Raw genomic sequence first — 21,897 nt, 5'->3', positions numbered from 1 at the left:
CACACACACAAACTCACACATATGTTTATTTATTTAAGAAACCTAGTCATTACGCGTGTAATACAACATAACTCATATTTAAGCCAAAATGAAACCACAGTTTAACAAGTCGGTTGCTAAAGCGAGGGCAGAGCTAACTTTCTACTAGTTCTCTATGGCGTAATATTCGTTAATTCGCTCATTCAGGCTGGGGAGATTAGTTACTTTCCCTATGCTTCCTTGTAGAAGAAGTTCTGATGCCCTTAAAGTAACACAGTTTGTGTTTAGCCGAGGATATCCAGAGGCATCACTCGGATTCGGTCCTGGGGACCACTGGACTATAGGCGATCGTTCTATACACTCAACCTCGTGATTTGCCCGCAGGAGACGGAGACTAGGAGGACTTGCAAGAAGTGGGCCAGAGATGGCACTTACCTGAGAGAATGATGGCTTGCGGGTAACCCGTCTCCGACTGCTGCCGCACGGCATCCGTCACGACCCTCGAGAGCTTCGAGTCGAGCGGGATGCTCCGGGTGCTGCTCAGCGTCAGAGGGTTGCCGTCGTCGCGGCGGTTGTTGACACACACCAAGATGGGCCCCACGTTGGTCTGCAGGGGCAAAGAAGAAGAGGAGAAGGAAGTGAGTGGCGACAGGACTAAGCAGCCTTTCGCGCCTGCTCTCCGTCGGGGAGGGAGCGACGCTAATGGTAGAAGCCAACGAAACGCCGACGGTTAAACAATGGAGCGCTTCCATTCCGGTTGCCTCTCAAAATTAACCCATAATGGGCGCATAGAAAGCGAATGCGGTGCAACACGTGGGGGACACCTTCGGTCAGAGAAAACAAAGGTGAACGTCGGGGAACGCTTGAGATGAAGTTTCGACAAACTTCCGCACGTAAGCACAAACATTTTCTGGGCAACGCAGCCATTTCCCGCCAAATCCAAACTTCCCGCCAACTTGCGCGGCACCCTGACAATTCACCTGCCCTCCGGAACGTCATCGTAACCTTCTTTATAACCTCGTTTCTCATACCAGAACCGCCCCCGGTGAAAGTAGCCCCATCACTTGAAGCACAATTTCCTTCCCTAATCCGAATTCCCCGTCTCATTACCATATTCATTCTGAAGACGGCTGACCCTTCTAAAATTTAACGTATCCGCTCCACTGTAATTTCTGCTCTAGCTTTTAAATAATAGGCGAACCCACTTTCTATCTCGTATCATCAATCATCTCCCACTGCATTATCGATTATTCCACGAAATACCACCATCCCTCCAATTATCCTTTACTCCAGACGCTTATCACGACCTTTACTTCTACGATTAAACAGCAACGCGCACGAAGAGGCCAGCAGTCGCGTGAGCGAGTGTAAGTTGGCTCGCCAATGGGTGGAGACTAGGGGGGTGAGCAGGAATCTTAACTCACATTTACCTCGCGGGGCAATTCGACTTTTCCAAGGAAGATGACTTGGCGCGATGCAACCGGTATCACATCCGACCGCCAAATTGAAAATCTGGCCTCGTATTTCGGCCATGTCAAATGATGGCTTTCACTGCCACACATTATTGAATTACGTTAAGACGGGATCGAATGGGTGGACCTCTAAGGATGGCAGGTGAAAAACGAATTTGGCTGAAAAGGCGTTTAAACACGAAAGGGTTCTACAGAGTAGATCACTTAAGCGAGCATAGGAGATAAATTTACTAAACAAAGAAAGGATTATGTGAAATGATTCGTGTGGCAAATGGTACATTATGCATCGGAGACATTGGACATAGAATAAGCAGGCCGGAGCAGTAGGCTTTAATATTTGGTGCCGGAGGTGAATTCTGATGATAAAATGTAGAGATAAAATTTGAAATGAAGAACTATAGAGAAGAGTAGAGAAATATAATAGAAGGCGAAGAGGGATGTTAGATGGGAGAGGGTTCCGGGCGTACCAGGGAGTTGGCATTAGAACGGGAAGAATGGAGGGCTGGATACGATAGCATGGTCTTTTTGAAATACTGATACCGATAAGGCAATTTTTAAATATTTCAACTCCCGAAGACCTTCTAGAATCTGCCGCTATCATCGATGTTAAAACTTTGGGGGGTAAGGGTCAGGGGAGTGGAACTGGCGTTCGTGTCCCCAACTAATTGAATGATACGTAAGCATTATTCGGCATTGCCTACGGAATCCCATGAATAGTGTCATGCTCTCCCCCCGTCACATTTTTCCGTAAGCTACCATTACGCAGTAATACTCACCGGTGAGGACAGAGTGAGCCTTGAAGCGTGCCGGTTTTTATAGTTTTCATTTCAGCAAATGCCTAATGAACCGTTTGAAAACAAGGAATATGTAATACCACTTCAGTTATCCAAGATGGTAGGGGATGAACACCTGGTAGAATTTTTCATTTATAAACATAATCATTCCTGACTTTCCCCAATTATAATACGGAACCTAAACGGTTTATTTCATTCTACAAGCACTTTGCTTTCGACGAAATTTCGCGAATTTAGCAACTCGAGAAAATCATATTGTTTGCCCGATATGCGTTCAACCCACTTACTTTTTCACTGGCATATTTTGTTTCATTCATTGTTGATGGTTTGTTTTATAAAATCAATTTTTATGTAATACTTTTTGGACTTACGAATAGGTGTTAGAGAAAATTCCCTCAATATGAAATTTATACGCTAAAATATCCTCTTGGAGTACAATCTAGCGAAAAGCAAAATACAAATTGTGTACTGTATCAAATCATATTACCATCGTGCAAATGCATTGCCTCAATTTACATACAAATTTCACTTAATCATATTAACTTGATGTCCTTGAAAACGAAGTCTTGGATCACTCGTGCTTATCTTGCCTGACATGCAAGCCACCGCAAGTTTGCAAACAAACAAACTGTCTACTTTCCGCCATTAATGGGACTTCAAGTACTATATGTGGCATTATAAAAATTACAAAACAAGCCGAAGGTCAGTTGGATAGAGCTGTGAAATTCAAACCGTAGGGACAGTTCATTTTCCTGTTCAACCTCTGATTTCCCAGGAAGGTGGGCTACCCGAAAAATTACCCAGCTTGCGTAAAGCTGAGGGAGCCCTTAGGCGTCACCCGGTATCGAACCCGGGCCCTCCGGTCAGTAGCCCAGCGCTCTATCCACTAACGCTTCCCTAATATTTAATTAAATGAACAACATTTTCTTGGTTGATCGTGGATCAGAATTATAAAAATTTCGCTCTTCAGAAATAGCTGTGTTTTTCAAACTAACGATCTGAATATTGTCAAATAGTACAAAAGTTGTATCATTCAGTTAGATAGAAGCACGTGTGAATTATTGTAAAGGATTGGGAAAATATGATGTATTTTCAAATATATAAAATAAATCTGCTTCACGATATTGCAGTTGTTACTATTGCAGCACTTAATACGTAACTAAGGTGGGAGGGTAGATGCCTGCCCTACTTCATGTGTATGAGAATGCGAAAATACATTTTTTTCAGAGTAAAATTCAGGGAAAACTTCAGAAAAATTAAATCGTGTAGTAAATTTTATCCATTTTAATGTGAATCAAATTTAATTATCTAACACGAATTTTCAAAATAAGCAGCTGTCCTGAGATATGAATAAATATTTTTTGTGGCTGTATTAAGGAAAAAGGCTTCGATTCATCCCTGAGGACACATGGGGTCTGTAAGCGGGTTGTGGTAGAATGATAAAGAAATTATAATATGACTCCAAATATCGAACGTTCTCTTCAACCCTGTGCGAGCCCTTTTACAATCATACCGTACAGATTCCTTTTTCCGTCGTGAATAAGCCACCACCACCACACAACCACATGGAGGTGATTTTTTAAACGGAATTTGATTTCATTCATTTTTTTATTTACTCGTTTAAAATTTAATTATTTAACATACTAACCTTGAATTTAGAATGTTCTGTCTCACATTTTTTGTACTAATTGAAGGCAATTCACATTTATGCTCGGAATATTGGACTTTGAACAATTGTGGTCAAGCTCAAAAGAAATTTGAAATGTGGGTATTTTAAATGTACCTGTCTCCACTTTTTTCTTCCGAGGTAACGGATTTCTAAGCTTGTAGAGGTTGTGTGTTGTGTGCTGATTAAGGTATTTGAGGATGTAGGGGCTACTAGGCTCTTTCACAAACTTCTAATGTTCCACTCATGATAAATGTAATAATTACTGAAGGTTCAGTATTCAATACGAATTTTATTCTCCGTGATTATGACTACATACAGGGTGCGGTAACATAAATTCCTTTTTTCACACGCAAAACGCGGTTGCAGCACATGGTAAGGACTGACGAACAAGAACCAACAGCTATTTTTCAAGAATTACAAAAAATATATCCTCATCGAGTTAACATAGGTTCAGGAATATCCATATAGCTCTACTAACTTAATTTAAGTTAATCCTTTTAATTCAAGATTTTTTGACTTTCTGCGTACGGATGGGAACACAACCACTAGATTTTACATAAATAATTGTTTCTCGCTGAAGAGTCTCTCGAACTTGCTAATACGTGCAGATGGGCGCACTATACCCGAGAGGCGAGATGAGCTGCCTCGAGATAATTTTCAGCTTTTGCACTTCTTCGATTACATTTCTTGGATAGCGAGATGCGCATTATTGGCTGTGTCTATGGGCAGCTTAATTTAAATAATCACAAACCGTCAATATATTTACGTCCAATAATTATTGCAAAGCTCTCTTCGGAAAATAAGAGATGTGGACCAGCCAACTGATCTAATCACACATCGAAACATTTTCATGGATATCAAATGTTATTGACCAAATCGGAACTTGCAAATTCTACTGCTGCTCGCATGCATTTCCGTTTCTGAGTAAAGATACGACTTGGTCAGAATCCCCTTTCTGGGTGTTGCCGATTCTGCAGTCTTGAGGGCCACCCAAAAACCGCCAAGTAAATGACGGACACGGGAAATAGTCATATGGCGGGGTGCTTCAACGAGTTCGCGAGGCTTCGATGGCGATCTCCTCCACCCTTCGCTTCGCTCCTCCGTTCGCCAAGGGGCTCGTTAATCAAGGGATCGAAAGGGAGAGGTGTGGGGTGGGGGGTTGGGAAGCGGGGGGGATGCGCCGTGCCGTGCGGCCGAGGAGATAACGCCGAGATGCTCGCTCCGTGGCTGCAGGCACCCCCGGATCGACATTCCAAACCATAAAAGGTCGAGAGGAATCCGCCGTGTCACCCCCTCCCCACACACACACTCGTCTCTTCCCGAACAACAAGCGATACCCCCGCACTCTCCCCACCACCCCTGACCTCATCTCTTTGCACCTCCCCCCCACTCCCCACAGCCGTAAAAGGTCCCCTCACAACCCCCTGGCGCGCGCAACCGCCACCCCGAGTTGTCTTCGCGGGGTCTCCTGGCGGATGAAAGGATTCCCCGGCCAACGTGCCGACAACCAAACACCTCTAACCCCCTTCCCCCACCACTTACCTCCCTTTACACCCAACCCCCCACTCCCCCGGCGGCCACCGCTGGGGTGTCCCCCTCGCGGGAGAAGGTGACAACCTCATGGCGGAGGAATGTCGCCGACGCAGCGGAGTGGGAAAGTTGCGCCGGGAGTCGTCATCCCCCCCACCCACAGCCCTCGTCTCCACCTCGTCGCCGTCCCCCTTTCGTCTCCCCGGCCCGCCCCTTCAAACCCCTGGTGAACGCGGACGTCTCCCGACACTTTCGCGCCCTCCCGCCGATAAGCGGCGAGGTTCGAGGGGATGGGTGCTCAGATTGTCACCCAAAGGCTATTCCGCTCATTATCTGCGTAACGTGATTTAAATAATCTGGATCATTCTTTCTCAAACCTTTCCCCCGAGTAAATCAGTGGTCCGTGAAAACAAAATGAATAATGACGAGGCTCCGGTTACTCGTTGGCTGTTATAACATATCAATGCACCTACTCACTGTCACTGTGATGACCGGAACTCAGGGAGACCTTTTTGTGTAACGCGCGATAAATTTCACGTGCAATGGATATTTTACCTGTTTTAAATGACCATGTAATTTCATCTATGTATTTATATCTGTTTGGAGCACTACTCTTTTTACATTTTATCATAGGCATAATGAAATACATAGTCTTGGGTATCTGAAGTTCCTCTGGCTGAAAAAGGCTTCATTTAGATAAAAATGACGTATTTTATCAATCAGTAGGCTTAAGAGTAGATAAAAGGAATATGGAAATTGACTCTATCGGCATTGTGCGTCCACAAAATGTTTATGCATGGTTCTGCGTTTGGATATACTGATTAAAATCATGAAATAATTTTGCCGTTAAACTTAAAAGTTAAAAATATTTCTTATTACGCGAGACATAAGCACTTTTTCAAATGACATCTAGCCATTGCCAGTCCACTATTGCTGAAGATTCATAAACTATCCAAACTGACGTTTTGCAAATAGTTTTCAATTTTGAAACCAAGTTTTGCGTATTTTTCGACATGCGCTTGATGCATACGCTGTTACTTCCATAATAAATACCGTTTGTTATTTTCCGTAAATAAACCTTTGGTTCCCTACATACTCTCGCTCTCTTGCGGAAGCATGGTCCCTTAGAGCGAGGCAATGGCCATTTCATGCTATACTGAGAAAAACTCTTCTTCAGTATTAGTACCTATCACATGAAATAGTTGGAAACCTTTTAGTAGAGAGGGTTCAAAATCCTTCCGGAATACGGATGAAAAAAGGACATTCCCATCCCTGATGTCAGTAGGGCTAGCGAAAAATTAGGAGCAATTGGTAGCAAGGTAGAAACATCGAGAATATCAATCTCTTTGCAAACGTGCAGTGCCGTATATTATAGACATTTCTTTCATGGATACCATATAATTGGGTATTTCACCATTTATTATTTTCAAAGTCGGGCGCAAAAAGGTGACTCATAAGAAATTTAGGCTAAAAAATACAGAAATATATCCAATCATATTTTTTAACTTGTTTTTCTTGCGGTGAATCTCTCCCCCTTTCCAATTATGAATATTCCGAAAATTCGTTATACGTCTACTATGATGGGCTGCAGGAAACGATGTAGATTGTAATCCGATTGCAATTGTGATTAGCATAACTTTTCTTCATTAAATTTAAACAGTCTATTTATTTAAAATCAGTTGCACCAATCTTCCAGTATTACGTTCAAGAAGACATTACCTATGCTGCATGCGCATTTCCATTTCATAGTACAAGTGAAGAGTTTTCAAAATAGCAATGCAACACCAATTACATTCGAAAAAACTATTTATTAACAATTACCCATGAAACGTTTTAAACATGGCCTTATCTTACTAACGGTTGAAAATATACTGGACGGAAATCTTTATACTACACCAGTAATTGCCTTGCTTATCGGTACTCCTTACATGCGAGTCTTAAAAACTCACTTGCATATAAAAAATCACCAAACATTATCCATGAGAAAACGGCCAATTAAAGAGTGTTCCATATATGCGCAAACCATTAGAGAAGATTAATTGGTTCATCGGACACATGGCAGATCGGATCTTGGTAACGTCTTTTCAGTTTCCCATCACTGACCTATCCCATTGCCATCGGCGGAAAGCACCAAATTTACAACTGTTGCTGACCTAAAACAATCCTTGTGGCATTAAATAACTGTCGTCATCGCGCTGTTTACGCGTCTGCATAGGCAGCTCATATGTAATTGATACACTTCGTTTGCTCAAGGATAACGATTTCTGGATGAAAAACAGTTTCACTCACTTCGCCAATCCATCTCAGTTAACACACAACCCTATCCCTTCTATAGAAGTATTGAACCTAAGAGGTCAGTTCGGAGGGCCCTTCACTAGCAAGATACATTGCATTGATTCGACTATTCACCAAGTAATGCGCTCACATATCTATCTGGCGTGAAATTATTGGATTCTTTTAATCCATAAGGAATAGGCCTGATGCTATCTCGGTGCTATCTGGAGGAACACCTGTGGAAGGGGGCACGTAAATGCACCTGTCTGGGACGTGTTCTGACCTCTCATTTCATAACCTTGCTCAATTTACTTTCCCTTGGTCATAAATTACTGATTGATTACTATCAGCACGCAGTCATATCTCTTGCTTGATATCAATCCCAAATTTATGAAATTCATCCCGCAAATATCACTATGTCATTATAAATAATAAGTTTATCAAATACTTTATTGAATTTAATAATAAGTTTATTATATACTGAGTTCTCCAGAAGTCTGAAAATTTGCCAAAAATGCAAAACTTTCAGTGTTGTGAGAAGGATAATTTATCATCATGGTTCATGAAGCTTGGAAATGAGGTTGCTGCAGTCGAGAAAGCAAAAGCTCTGAAGAAACCTAAAAAGGTTTCATGAGTTCATACCCTTTTCTAACTTCTGTCCGAAAACAGACTCCGTGTTGGGCATCTTGATGACGAGTCAAGAATACCTTTTTTAAGCAACCATTGACGAGTAGTCCCTCACATATGAGCTTGGGCAACATATAATCATTTTATACAATTTAAATCCAATTAATCCATTCAACAACTAATCTGAAGTCAACAAAAAATTCGATAATTTAATACCAGGTTACATAAGAGCCTCCCAAGCAGCTTCATTTACACCCGTTATGTTTTGTAATATCCAAATAGGTAGCAGGAACTCGGTGTGATTCAAGATATGATCAGTTCTTAAGAAATATGTCTAGAAGTTCCAGTCACTAATATGCAACAAAAATTGTTTACAGAAAGATTCGTGATCCAATGAAAAGTAACTTAGGATTAGAAACATTTTAGACAATCCATACGAATAAATTGTTTTATACTTAAATATTTTAATGAAGTTGAACTACTCTTTACTGATAAATACCATTTCAACTACCCGTGAACATAAAAATAAGAACTTATAACTTTCGGAGCTAGATCCAAGACATGAAACCTACATTTTCGTAAACATTTACAGTAACTGTAGCTATCAATTGGTAATGAAAGCATTAACACAATGCGTTGGGTGCCCATTGACTTCGGCCCAACGATTAGTCTCATTCTCAACGAGTTAACAGATAGGCACTCCGTAGTAATACATGATGTTCCTAACAGTGGTTGTCTATATACGATATGAGTTTCAGAGTTGAGAATTATACACTGTGATTCGAGGAGAGCAACAGAAAATTCATGTCACGTTAAAAAAAAAGCGATGCGCGGAATACAACAAAAATATATTTTTTGGGCAAATATTGGAATCCTCCAGCTGGAAGCGGAGAGAAATATACTCGCGACAAGAGAATCTGTACGGGATTCCATTTCCCGCGGATTACGCTCGCACTAAAAAAAATGCGAACTCTTTCAAGAGTCCTGAATGGATCCCCATCAATTATTTTGATGGAGATTGCGATCGTTCTTTCGAAGGTTCTCAAGATTGCTTCAGACTCCTTCATTTCGCATATCGTTTACTCGTGACGCGGAAATATCGTTCCCCCAATTATTAAGCTGTCTTCCCTTCAGTCTCTTTCACTACCATCCTCCACCTTCCTCACAAAGGAATCCCCCTTTTCCAGGGTGCTTGCGTGCGTGTGTTTTCAACAAGTACATCGACCTCTCCACGATAAACGTGCAGGGTTTGTTCAAGTTTCGGCCCCGTGGACTACCACCGTGGGCCCAGGGGATTCGTGAGCGTAATGCTCTGGAAAAATGATTCCCCTCCGCCCACCTCCTACCCCCCTTTTTTCCTTCGCTCCCCACTTCAATCTCCCATCACTCATCTCGCGAACCGTTCATTTAAATCGGGAGGAGGGGTCTCCGATTCTCCCTCAAGATTCCACGGGGCATCCGGGGAGCGATTACGTCCCTCATTTTTATCCGCTAATATTGCCGGCGAGCGCAAGGACGGCATCAAAATCACATTTTGTTGTGTCCATTATTCTCGTCTCCCCCCCCCCCGGGGGTGTATTCTATCTCTCTTCCCCATGCCCCTTCGCCTCTGCCCACCTGCTCCTCCTCGTTCAAGTGGGCCCCGACCCGCCACCTTCAAAGTGTCCGGTCATCCCCCCTCTCCCTGCATCCTTCTCCCACGCTCCTTCGCCGGGGCGGCCCTCCGCCCGGGAGCTCCGCGGATGTCCGCCAAGAGGGCGTGCGACCGACAATGAGCTTGGAAAAAGATCCACCTTGCGCCGAAAGAAAAAGGAAACCGTGCCCATAATATTGCAATAAAAGTCTGGCAAGAAGGATGGCGGGATATGCCAAAGTCTTCCTCTCAATGTTGCATAGTTTACTTACGACTGGCCTCGATGATTTACATCCTTTTTCAGAAAATGTGTGGTACTAGCTTTAAAATGACAAGTTAAATAATTAATTAACTGTTGTCAAAATATCACCGAGTGGAAAAATGCTCGAGCATTTCTTGCCATTTTGCAACAGTTCCACCGCATTCAGGCAATAAAACAGCGATAACCATATGAAAATTTGCAAAATGAAATAATGCATGCAACCATCCACGCGGCTTTGTACACTCTTATCTTCGGAAGATAGTGTTTGATTTTTCGTGTACCGGGCCTTCCCAGAAAAACATTAAGCGGCGCAGGGAGGTGATCTGACCTCCATCCTCCTAATACCCTGATTTGCGGATGTCACACGTCGCTGGGATTAGATGCGTGTAATACGTACCTAGTGGTTGAGCCATACCCTGGACCCTCAAATCTTACAGGCAGAGATCTTCAAACAAGGAGTTCACCAAATAAAAAGGAATAATTTATCACAGAAATTAAACTGGGATTATCAATTATAATAATCAATGAATAAAGGATTTAGACATTTAATATGTTCTCTAAATATCATTGGAGCACACAACGGGACATTTTTCTATATCTTTCGTAAATAAACGTCATTTCCTTTTGATGTCGCTAAAACGTTTTCGATAAAATAGTTCCTTCAAAGTAAATGACTGAGCATTTATTTAGAGGTACAATTTCAGGTAAGAAGTGGGTAGGTCCTTATTGAGAGTATGCTCACTTTCCCCAATTTTTCTCAGCTAAGTTACGTAAATATTTGAGTCCCTGATTTCTTACTGCTACCATGTAATTTTTTTTCTAAGCGTTCTTAACGACTAAATGCTTTCGTTTCTGCCCACGAAAACCATATGACCCGTCATTATAATGCAGCAATTTCAGAGCGCAAAAATCATTCACGTTGATCGAGGTTCAAACCCGGATCCTTTGATTCGAATCCCAGTTCAGGCAAATGATTTTTACACTCTGAAATTGCTGTATTGTAATGCACATTTAGCGGATGAGTCTAGTAAAGGTTACTCTAGTGGCATCTTAGGTAGTTTATTGCAATATAACCCGTCGTTCTAAATTCAATTCCATACTAGGAAGCGGGGGGATGTGATATTGCAGCGGGTAAGAGTTAAGAGTGGCGACATACTGATCCAAGGGCGTGTGCACGAATCCGGGTGACACATTCAGGCACCCTCAGCTTCCCCCGAGCCACGCAATATTTAGGGTACCAGATCTTCCTGGAAAACTACAGGCGGCACAGTGAAGGGAACTGCCCCCTTATCTTCAAGGGTGGATTTCACACACCGATGGGCTTAGTACTAGGTGAACCACACCCTCATCTATCATGCCAACCTTCGGGTCGATAACTGTGAATATTAGGAGACGGTGAAAGATTCTTCTGTCCTCGAGGTGAAATAGGCCAATTGGAGAGCGGGAGTTTTGGAGTTTCCCGGGTTATCGTCAGGGTGAGACAAAAGAGAAATCTGCATCCAAACAAACCGCCGTAAGGGCGTGTGGTGTTATGAAGGGGTTCACGTATGCATAAATACGAATCCATAACTGAAATTATAGCACCTAAAATATGGTGATTGGGTGATTAATTGTGATTTATATGTATTTAAAAATACTTCAAATAAATTTTTACGTCACTTAAATAATTTTAAAATTCAATATTTATTTCGCGAAAAGTTCGCTTTGAAACTTTAAACTTGGGATAACCTACAATGGGAAAATTTCCATTTACGAGTATTTACGTGTACTTACAGGGTTCGTCCGGAAAATAAGTGTACTGAGCTCAGGAAAAAAATTTATTACACTTTTACATATCTTAAGCTAATATTCCTCAAAATAGGACCCTTGTGAGTCGATACACTTGTTCCAGCGGCGTTCCCATTCCTGGAACGCTCCCGCGAAGGCATCATCGGGAACCTCTCGAAGACACGTCGTCACGGCCTCTTTGACGGCGTCCAAAGTCCCGTATCGCGTTCCTTTCAAACTCCTCTTTATCTTCGGGAACAGAAAGAAGTCCGGTGGTGCCAAGTCCGGGCTGTAGGGCGGGTGCGGCAGCGTTGCCACGCCGTGCTTGGCCAAGAAGTCCGACACGACAAGCGCGGTGTGAGACGGCGCATTGTCGTGATGCAGCCGCCAGATGTTTTTGATCGCTGGCCGGACGCGGGCGACTCGTTTTCGAAGCCTGTCGAGCACATTACACTGCTCTGCTATCATCCGAACACTAAGACGACGATCAGAGTTCAGTACATCGCGAACTTCTCGCACATTTTCGTCGGTGAGTGTCGTTGATGGGCGTCCAGGCCGTGGTTCGTCGTCGACCTCTTCTCTGCCCTCCACGAACATCTTGTGCCACCGAAAGATCATGTTTCTGGACATGGCTGACTCCCCGTAAGCCTGGTTAATCATACCGACAGTTTCGGTAGACAATTTCCCAAGATTTACCGCAAATTTGATGGAATAACGCTGCTCCAAAAACTTCGGCATCGCGTTCCGTGACGTGGGTCGAGCGTGGAGGTTCGCGTTAACAGAGCTCCTCACTACACCACAGCTCAGAGCCGACTGCCTCTTTCAGCGTCGCTTGCCAACATACCCCCCTCCAATCGCAGCCCGTCAGAGCGGTGCTGGGCGCGCCTGGAGCGGCGGGAAAAAATCAGTGCACTTATTTTCCGGACGAACCCTGTATATGTGAGCTATTTCCAACCCCTCCAAATTTCTAAAAATTGAACTAAAATCCCACATTTGAGTACTTGATGCAATTTCAATCTGCATGAAAAGAGCATGCATTTTCTGCCATATGTGATCCCATGTAGGTCACAGCGTTTTATTCACATGAGAATCTTAAAAATTGGAATGAAAGCCAAGGTAGGTAACGTCGGTTAACTGGAAGGATGATTCTTATTCTGCTCCGGGTTTGCCTCTTATATTGTGTGAATTGCAACTGAATTCATTGTGTGGAATATATGGTGCGATATGAAATCAGGCGTTGGAACACATTAAAAAGCGGATTTCTACTACTACTTGGGGCGAAAGTCTTTCTGAAAACAGGTTTGGTATTCAGGTTCACAGCTGGAATGGTTCTTCGGAGCATTGGTAAGGGTTTGGAAGATGTTGAATAGCTGCTGATACCTGAAGATACCATTTAGTCATTGCTTAGACCAAAACCTAACTCAAAGTTTTTGAGTGGTCATTTGTTGCACACTTGAAAGACCTATCCCAAAAGTAATATGACTTATTTTTCCCCGGATAGACGGACGGATGGATGGTGGTTTCTCTGGCTGGTTTCAAGGGAGGGGAGTTTCAGAAAAGGCTGGAGGCCGGTGGCAGTTGGCTCCCAGCCTTAATAGAGAGGAGATTATTCGTTTGCGAAACCTCTATATCGTGACCTTGTTATACACTCCGTCATGACCCTGTTATTGGAACAGCGCTAAGCCATCAAAGTTTGCGTGACACTGGGCAAAACCGGGAAAGAACGACTCGTTGCATGCTCAAGGCGATAACGCCAGGGGTGGATCGGGTATTTTTGAGTGGCGCAAGTTGTTTCGGGAGTGTAGGGAAGATGTTGGAGACACTAAACGTTCAGGATGCCCTTCGACCTTGAAAAGTGACGAAAATCTCGCAAGAGTGAAGACTTTGTTGGACAGGAATTGCAGATTAAGTGTTATGAACTAGGAATCCCTAAAAGTGATGTAAATCGAATTGTGAGCAAAAATGGACATGGTAAAAGCCTGTGCGAAGTTGGTGCCGCAAGTGCTCTCGGACGAACGAAAGGAAACTCGCACGCGGATCTGCGAATTGCTTCTCGGCCCTGCCTCAGCCACCCTACAGCCCTGACGTTGCCTCGCCAAACTTCTTCCTCTTTCCATACTTCAATTACGTGATGAAAGGACGTCATAACGGCTCGGTGGAAGCATTGCAACAGGTCGCGACGACGAAGCTTAGCAGTATTCCGGGCGCCGCCTTCCAGAGGGCATGCGAGGCGTGGAAAACCCGCTGGCAGCGGTGTTTGGACGCACAAGGGTGCTACTTGATGAAGATGAAGGGGATGAAGAGGATGAAGACTTTTCAGTGAATTAATTCTGATAGTAAAATTTTTTTATCGACTTAGTCCTACTACTTTTGGGACAGACCTTACATTGCAAAGTTTCGTGAGGGTAGCAGATGTGCCTACTTTTTGGTGTGATTTTCAACTGAATTATTAAAACAATAAAATTCAACTACATTCTTATATCACCAAAATGCCATGTCGAGGGCGGCCATAGAAATAGATAAATAAACTGAAATGTACAAGAAAGCATGAAAAGTCAAAATTTTAAATTTTACTCAGTGGTTCGAGCTCAGATAGGTATTTTAAAGGCAGCTTGCTACATGTACAGTTGAAAAACTAGATATGAGTTAAATTTATTTTGTAATAATGAGTTTTCTCAATAAAAATCATTTAATTGTAATATTCAATTTGCAAGTTCAAATACCGTATGCGCTTAGATACAGTGTAAATAGTAATAAATTTATAATATAATGCAATACATACATACATGTCGGAGTAACCTTCAAAATTCATCACTCTCGAGATCTAACGTTCATTCTTACCACGGCGTTGCTTTATTTGCTCCTGGAATAAATGGAAAGTCTGAGGCATCGGGAATATCTGGGGGGTACGCCAGTAGGAATACGAGGACAACATATCAGCACTGCCATTGCTTTGGGCTTTACAAATGCACCGTCGACACCGAGGCTATTGACACTAAATTAGTTTGCATTCATACCAGCAGGCATTGAAATCACTTCGGATGAATGAAGATCGTTCTCATTCAGCGAGTGCAACTGCTGCCAGTGATCAATACCGTTGGGCGGGCTTTCCGCTTACTTGAACTGCAGGTCACGAGATAGCAATAAGTCTTGAATGCAAACAAAGTTGAATGAATCTCCTCCTTGTTAATTCTATCATGTGAACAGAATCTCCGGAGCCTTACTTCACGTCGATATGAGAAGATGTGAGTATTAATCGGGGAAAAAGAGTAGTTCTTGAAATCATGTTTTCTCACGAGTTTCAAGTTTCTTTTATCCCACTCATATCCTTATTCTTTGCTCCCATCAAGTTGAAATTATCTTTTAATTTGAATGACGCTTCAAGGATATGCCGTGACATATTGCAAAAATGTATTTTTTTGGCGCACAACACACATCAAAAATTTATTCATCAGACTTTAAGGTACGTATTTCATTTTGATATGTTGTGTAAATTCCATAAACTTACGCCAGAGACAACAAATTTGAAAATACTCGCGTGACTTCATGATTTTCATTCCGTTTTTCAATTTTTTGGCATCTTTGAATTCCTTGGAATGTGTCTTAACAGGCAGCAGCAGTAACATTAGCACCTATCGACGAGTATTTAGCTGTATACTATATTTCATTATTTTCTCTTTGTTTTGATAGTGCAGAGGGGTGAGTACATATCGTTATTACATGTATTAACAACAAATGCAGGCAAAGGAATTTGGAATTCCTTGAAACAGTTATTTTAAAAGCAAGTTACGACCAGGTATTAAAAATAAAGCATTCCGGAATGTTTATTGCCAAATGTAGAACAATAAGACAAGAAAAACAGAAAATCAAGTATCAACTATACTACGATCAACTAAATATTAAATTGATTGTTTATCTGGAATAAAACTGACTAGTTATTTAATTTCAAGTTCGCTACCGATAGAGATAATCCATAAACGCTTATGAGTTCATGTGGCCGATCAGACATGACATACTTTGGAAAAAGAGTTTTTTTTTAAAGGGAAAGGTACTCAATAATATTTTTTCACCACCCGTTATAAACCAGTATACGGTTCAGGAAACATCAATACATACAAACAAGAAAGAAACAATTTGAATGGGTTGTAACTTCAATAATCACCAAAGTACAAAACAAAAAATATGAGTTGGCAAATTAACTTTGCACTTTTCCACACATCATCATTAACCAATCATCACTTCAATAGGAAGCCATTATTTTCTTCCGGAATTCGAGTGCTTTTGACGACACCTCTAAAAGGTCAAAACAATGGGACGCTTGTAAACAAGTTAAACTGCATTCCCGTTTGCCATTCATATTTTAAAATTTATGCTAAATATTCCGTGCGAAACGACAAATCCAATAGTTCCAACAACCGTAAGTGCAAGAACTCATTTTGTGTGTGTGCCCATGGCGGTAAAAGCGTGCCTTGCATGAATGCGCTGTTGCATGCATCGAGAGCAAACTCAAACAAACGTTCCCTCCATCGGGGGGAGAGGGGGTTAGAGAGAGAGCGAGAGAGAGAGAGAGAACTCTTGTGGAAACGGATTAAAATTACGCGGCGCCGCGCGAGGGAGCGACGGGCTGGGGAGGTCGGCGGCGGTCGCAGCAACCGCCGACGGCCAGCCTCGGAGCGCCCTGCGCCGGCCTTACGCAATTATCGCTTTCCCTCGGGAAACCGGGCGGTATTATTTCGGTACAAATCCGTGATTTGCTCTTCCCGGCAACCCACTGCTGCGGATGAGAGGAAGAAGGGGACCACGCCGGCCATCCTCCGCCCCCTCTCACACCGAGACTCATCTCCCCCTCCCTCGCAACCCTTACCCTGTAACCCGTCCCCCATCCCCTCTTCCCCTTACCATTCCCCCCTCCACCTATCCCTCTCCCCGTCCTTACCTGTCCCTCCTATTTATCCTGTCCTTGCCTTTCCTCCTCTCCTCCACTCCCCCCTCCACCCTCCTTCCCGCCCTTCGGCTCCGTGGGCTCTGGAATGCGGGGAACCGGTTTTCTTTTTAGTCGGTGGCTCTCTGTGAGGGTGGCACAAGGGGGGTGGTGTGGAGGAAGGGGAGAAGAGTAGGAGGGTCGGGGGGTGTTAGGTGAAGCCCCCGCACCCCTCCCCTTTTTGCCTATCCTCTCTCTCACCCCACACACGTCTCCGCCTTCCTATCCCCTCCCTCCTCCCCATACACAACACAGCCCTTCAGCCCCTATCCCGTCTGTTAATTTATTCGCCGCCAGCTACTCGCCCCTCCCCCCTTCCTCCCTGCACCCGCCGCCTACTCCTGCCCCCAAACAACCCACTGTCCCGCCCCACTCACCAAAGCACGCTCACACAAATACTCGAGAGCCGTGTTAGACCAAAGTGAAGCCACACACCCCACCTCCGGCCCTGCCTCTCTTTCTCTACTCCTCCCCGCTCCCGCATCGCTTTCGGAAATAAATATAATTCAGTGCACAAAGGGGGAGGGGGTAGGGTCGGTTGGAGTGGTCCGGTGGGGCGCTAAGGCTGCGCGTCGGCTGGCCGAGCCAAGGACTCGGGATCGAATCTGGGTGGACTGGAGAATTATTTTCAATGGAGTTCCGATCCCTACCTTGGATTCTCTGCGGATGGGATTTCAGGAGCACTAGACAGTTAATTCTCCGTCTACAAGGAGGTTTCTTAGATGTTATGACTCGAGTAAGCGGAACAGGAGCGTGGACTCTTGAGAAATTGAAACTAAATATGTGGATATGACAAAACTGTGAATTCGGCGGAGAATGGAGAAAACTCGAGCGAGGGATAATTTGAGGAATGTATAAATATTGAATCATTATATTATGATTAGGCTGAAAAATACTTGAACTTCTAAACTGAAGGATATGGGAAAGTTCGCGGAAAAAGATGATGGTGAAAACAAAGAGTTCATACTTAAAATAACGCAGCATCCACACTTCAGAAGTGATACAGCGACAGGAGAGGTAGAGGATCGACCGAAGAGTTAAGGGGGCATGAAAATCATAACTACTTATAATATTATCGCAGTCCTGTGGGGTGGACGTAAAACTCTTATATAGCGACTCCTTAGCGTCTTTCATTGAGTTCAGGTTGGTACCAGGCTGCTTCCTCTGCCCTACCCCAGGACCTTCCATTCCAATTCCTATACCTAACCCTCCGGTCTGAGGCGCCGAGTCGTCCAGGACAGAGTTTGGGCCGCATGGAAGGAGGGAGAGGGAGAGACAGAGGCTGGAAACGAAGTGCTTTCCTATTCATTTCTCGCAATCGACGGCGCCATCATCGCACAGCAGATAATGGTGCACTTGCTTACCCTCTTATCGCCCAGCTGGTTGTAATATCTTCGGAGTCAACACTTCCCGAAACATTTCCGACCTTGCCATGTCCTCCGGCCTTTGATCTTTAATGTATCGCTTCCTCGGGCCATAACTATCGCTTTTTATGCGCAATTACCATCGTGTAATGAAGCCCTTAAAATTTTGAATCTTGAAAGCAGGTGAGAAATCGATGAATACATTGAAAATGCTGCATAGAATTAACTCTGGCCGAGAAATTAGAAGGAAATAATATTTCTTTCACACTTTATGGTACCCAAAAAAAACGTGGATATCTTAAGCTCGCGGAAATGGGGATCTGCTTCACACCCGCCTGATGGAAAGCTATTCGCCGTCGGATTGAGTTGGGTGTGCATTGTCAGCGGTCGACGGCCAAGTTTACATTAAGAGGGACCCACTGGGGGGCACTTTTCGGTGGTGAGACAATAGTGAAGGGAAGGTTTCATCCCTCGTATTTCGCAGGGTAGACATTTATTGTATCGCGATAGGGTATGAAATAAATTCGAAACTGCGCCCCAGACAACGGAAGAAGAAGCAGTGGATTAGTCAGTTCCGGCTTCAGAATTTTCTATTGCCTTTGACAACTACGACCGCAAAAAAATTTAAACGAGCTTCTGAAAATCGTACATTGGTGTTCATTTATTCAGTAGTTTGACTAGCACTTGAAGAGTTTGGTTGCGCCTCGCGATGTTTTAATCGCTAAACGGAATGCGTGTTTTCTTCACATACTAAGGTCAACAGATTTAGACGGAAAAAGATTTTACAATGGGTTAAAATAATCTCCCACGACGTATCCGGGTAAGAATCGCGGTCATGGCGAATGATATTTACTCCGTGAAATTCCCGCATTTGTTTCTCTGAATACTGCCAAATGTGACTTTCTTATTGCGGAAATATTACTTAACCCCTGAAGAGGGAGTGAGCGACTGAGTACGTACAAAGCTGGGGAATACAACGTATTTTGGTAACGACTTTAATTGCTTGACAATGTGAATCATATCTGATTTTTCAAATCGCAAAACCAGGATTTCAAATCGAAGATCGGTTGACTGAAACCTTTCACTCTTCCCTTTCCAATGCTCACTCTCTCATTCGCTAATTTTGTTTTGGTCCAATAACCCTTTTTACGCTCATAACAAAGCAATTATTTCCGAAAATGTGTCCAATCGATCTGGTTCTTATTTTCCTCACGGAGCCACTTTTCCTTCTCCTCTTCTATTCTTCTACATTCATCTACATTTCTTATTTTATCTGTCCATTTGATGTTCAGCATCCGCCTCCGGCTTTCAGGTTGCCAATGCAACCTATGGTTTGATTTCCAAAGGTTCTTGTCTCCGATTCATCGTTTGCCTAATCCCACATGAATTTATGAATGTATACAATTGCTTTAACGTGTTGCTTCCTTGTTCGTAAGCTGATCGTCTTTGAGTATAGAAGCTGTCTCATCGTTGGAAACGCCTTCTTATCTGGATGTTTTTCAAACATATAACAAAAGAAATAAATCAATGATATAACATGCAAGATAACAGGTGGGTTAGTAACAAGAAGACTTTATCAGTCAGACAGCGTGGGAGGGATTGCGGCGGATATGCCCCTCGCACATACATTTACATTTACTTAAAACGCCACGAGTGAGTGTGTAACTAGCTTGTTTTCGATTACAATCGCTAAATAATTATTATGCTTTCGTAAATAAATCGAGGGAATAAATAGTATTGAAATCTACCTGTGCAGTCTATTTCTCTCATGTTAACCGGGAGATCAGATTTGCAATATATCGAGTGGCCAAAATATCTCCAGGGTGTCAAAAGTCAACTGGAGAGCCTTTCGCCTTTCTAAAAGTCTTAGTTCTCTCGCCTTCTCTGTGGAAATCAATTCGTGTGCCAAATGAACTCATTTTCTAGCTACTACAAGAACACCCCTCGCATTTATTTTCTTCATTTGGAAATTTTTCAAAATATATTTGATATTCTTTTAACTCTATTGTTTAATCACCACTTTCGACAATGCATTACAAATACTTGACATATATGCCAAAACTGTCCTAACAGATGAGATATAAACAACCCCTCGCTCACTTTTTCATCGCATTTCTCCGAATACTATCTAAGGAAATTTATTTATGACGAACCGGCATATTCTTTTGATGTGTGTACCCCGTGAAAAGGTTAGATTTAATAATGACCCTCCAGTGAATGATCTATAACAATTTACTTAAGTATACTTATGAGCTGCATGCCCACAATTTGCTTAAGGCTATAAGAGAATCGTTGGGATGATTACGAGTTGGTAGTCTTAATTACTGAACATTGCGTGAAAGATCACTCCCGACTGGTCGACGGCAAAATTCCGACATTTTGTCCTGGGACAGACAATTTCATTCGGCAGAAGATTTCGACTCGGGTTTTCTCCTTCGTTCCTCCTCACTTATAGCTCCTTTCAGACGGGACGACTTGTCGCCGTCCGCCGTTCACGGCAGGGCGCCGTGCATGCCAGAGGGCGCGCCGCACAGCAAACGGCTTGATCAGTTGATTAATTCACCCACTCAGATTGGGGCAGTCTGCAACTACCTTTTTGCTCCTGAGCTGTCCTCATTGACACGTGGTAAATGTATTCTATTTGTTTGCTTCTATTAAAGAAGGAAAGAAAATTACATCGAGTCTATCCTATTATTAAAACGTTATAAACAGAGAACCGGAATTACATTATCACTTAAATATGGAGGACTAGACAAATTTTTGACGATATTAAATGCATAAGATTTCTTTGATCTTAAAAAAATTATTGCTAATTTATAAACGTGTATTTATACAATGGCGTGTCAATAATAATCATAATTTCGTAGGTATTCCCTACCAATGAAAGGCAGCTTCCGGACGGTCAATAACAACTGCCAAGTCTTACATATTGCGAGGACTTCCTCTCATTTGTGCTTCATTATTTTTTCCAGTTATTCGTACATCCAACTGGATTTTATGCCGCCCAAAAAGACTGTTCTCTCCCTTCCTCTTCTCACGCTTAACTAACATTCTCACTTCTACCAAGGCTTTTAGCATCCCACAGCCTCTCAAAGTTAGCGGTCCAAAATCCAAACCGACATCCCCCATTGTCCGAAAAACCAAAAGAGAATGCCTAAAACCCAAGCAATCCAATTCGTGCCCACACTCCCTCTCTGCCTACACGATACACAGAATTATACCGAACTGAGTGTCTGGCCGCGGACGGCAGAAGTCGTCTGAACAACTCATTGTATCGCTGTGTAAATTTCACGCCGTAGTCGGTGTCAGATGGGAATGGATGCCGTCATTCGATGTGTTTTATTGCATCTATCAGAACCCATAGTTGTTTGTTAGCATAGCGTTGTGCCATGAACTTCGCACGGCAAAAACTCGTCTCTTTTGGAAGATGCGACTTACAGGGATCCCACAGATTCGAGTGGGTAGTCAAAACGTGTCGATCGGACCTTAAACGCCCACCGACGGTAAACTCGGCCGGGGGCTACATCCATGACATGCATTCATGG

At 43.2% G+C, this 21,897-nt stretch overlaps 1 protein-coding gene across 1 annotated transcript in view; it reads right to left on the bottom strand.

Annotated features, from left to right (window-relative positions):
- The window catches only part of dachs (unconventional myosin-IXb-like dachs), a 150,413-nt gene that overhangs the window by 22,654 nt on the left and 105,862 nt on the right, over window positions 1-21,897 (bottom strand). The window contains exon 4 of the mRNA XM_071591702.1: window positions 415-586. Coding sequence (XP_071447803.1) covers window positions 415-586 — 172 coding nt within the window. The remainder of the gene's footprint in view (window positions 1-414; window positions 587-21,897) is intronic.

The sequence above is a fragment of the Hetaerina americana genome, unplaced genomic scaffold (assembly GCF_022747635.1).
Source record: "Hetaerina americana unplaced genomic scaffold, ioHetAmer1.1.p SCAF_1, whole genome shotgun sequence".
Classification (NCBI taxonomy): Eukaryota; Metazoa; Arthropoda; class Insecta; order Odonata; family Calopterygidae; genus Hetaerina; species Hetaerina americana.
The sequence above is the reverse complement of the archived record's forward strand: the minus strand, read 5'-3'. Positions and strand labels throughout refer to the sequence as shown.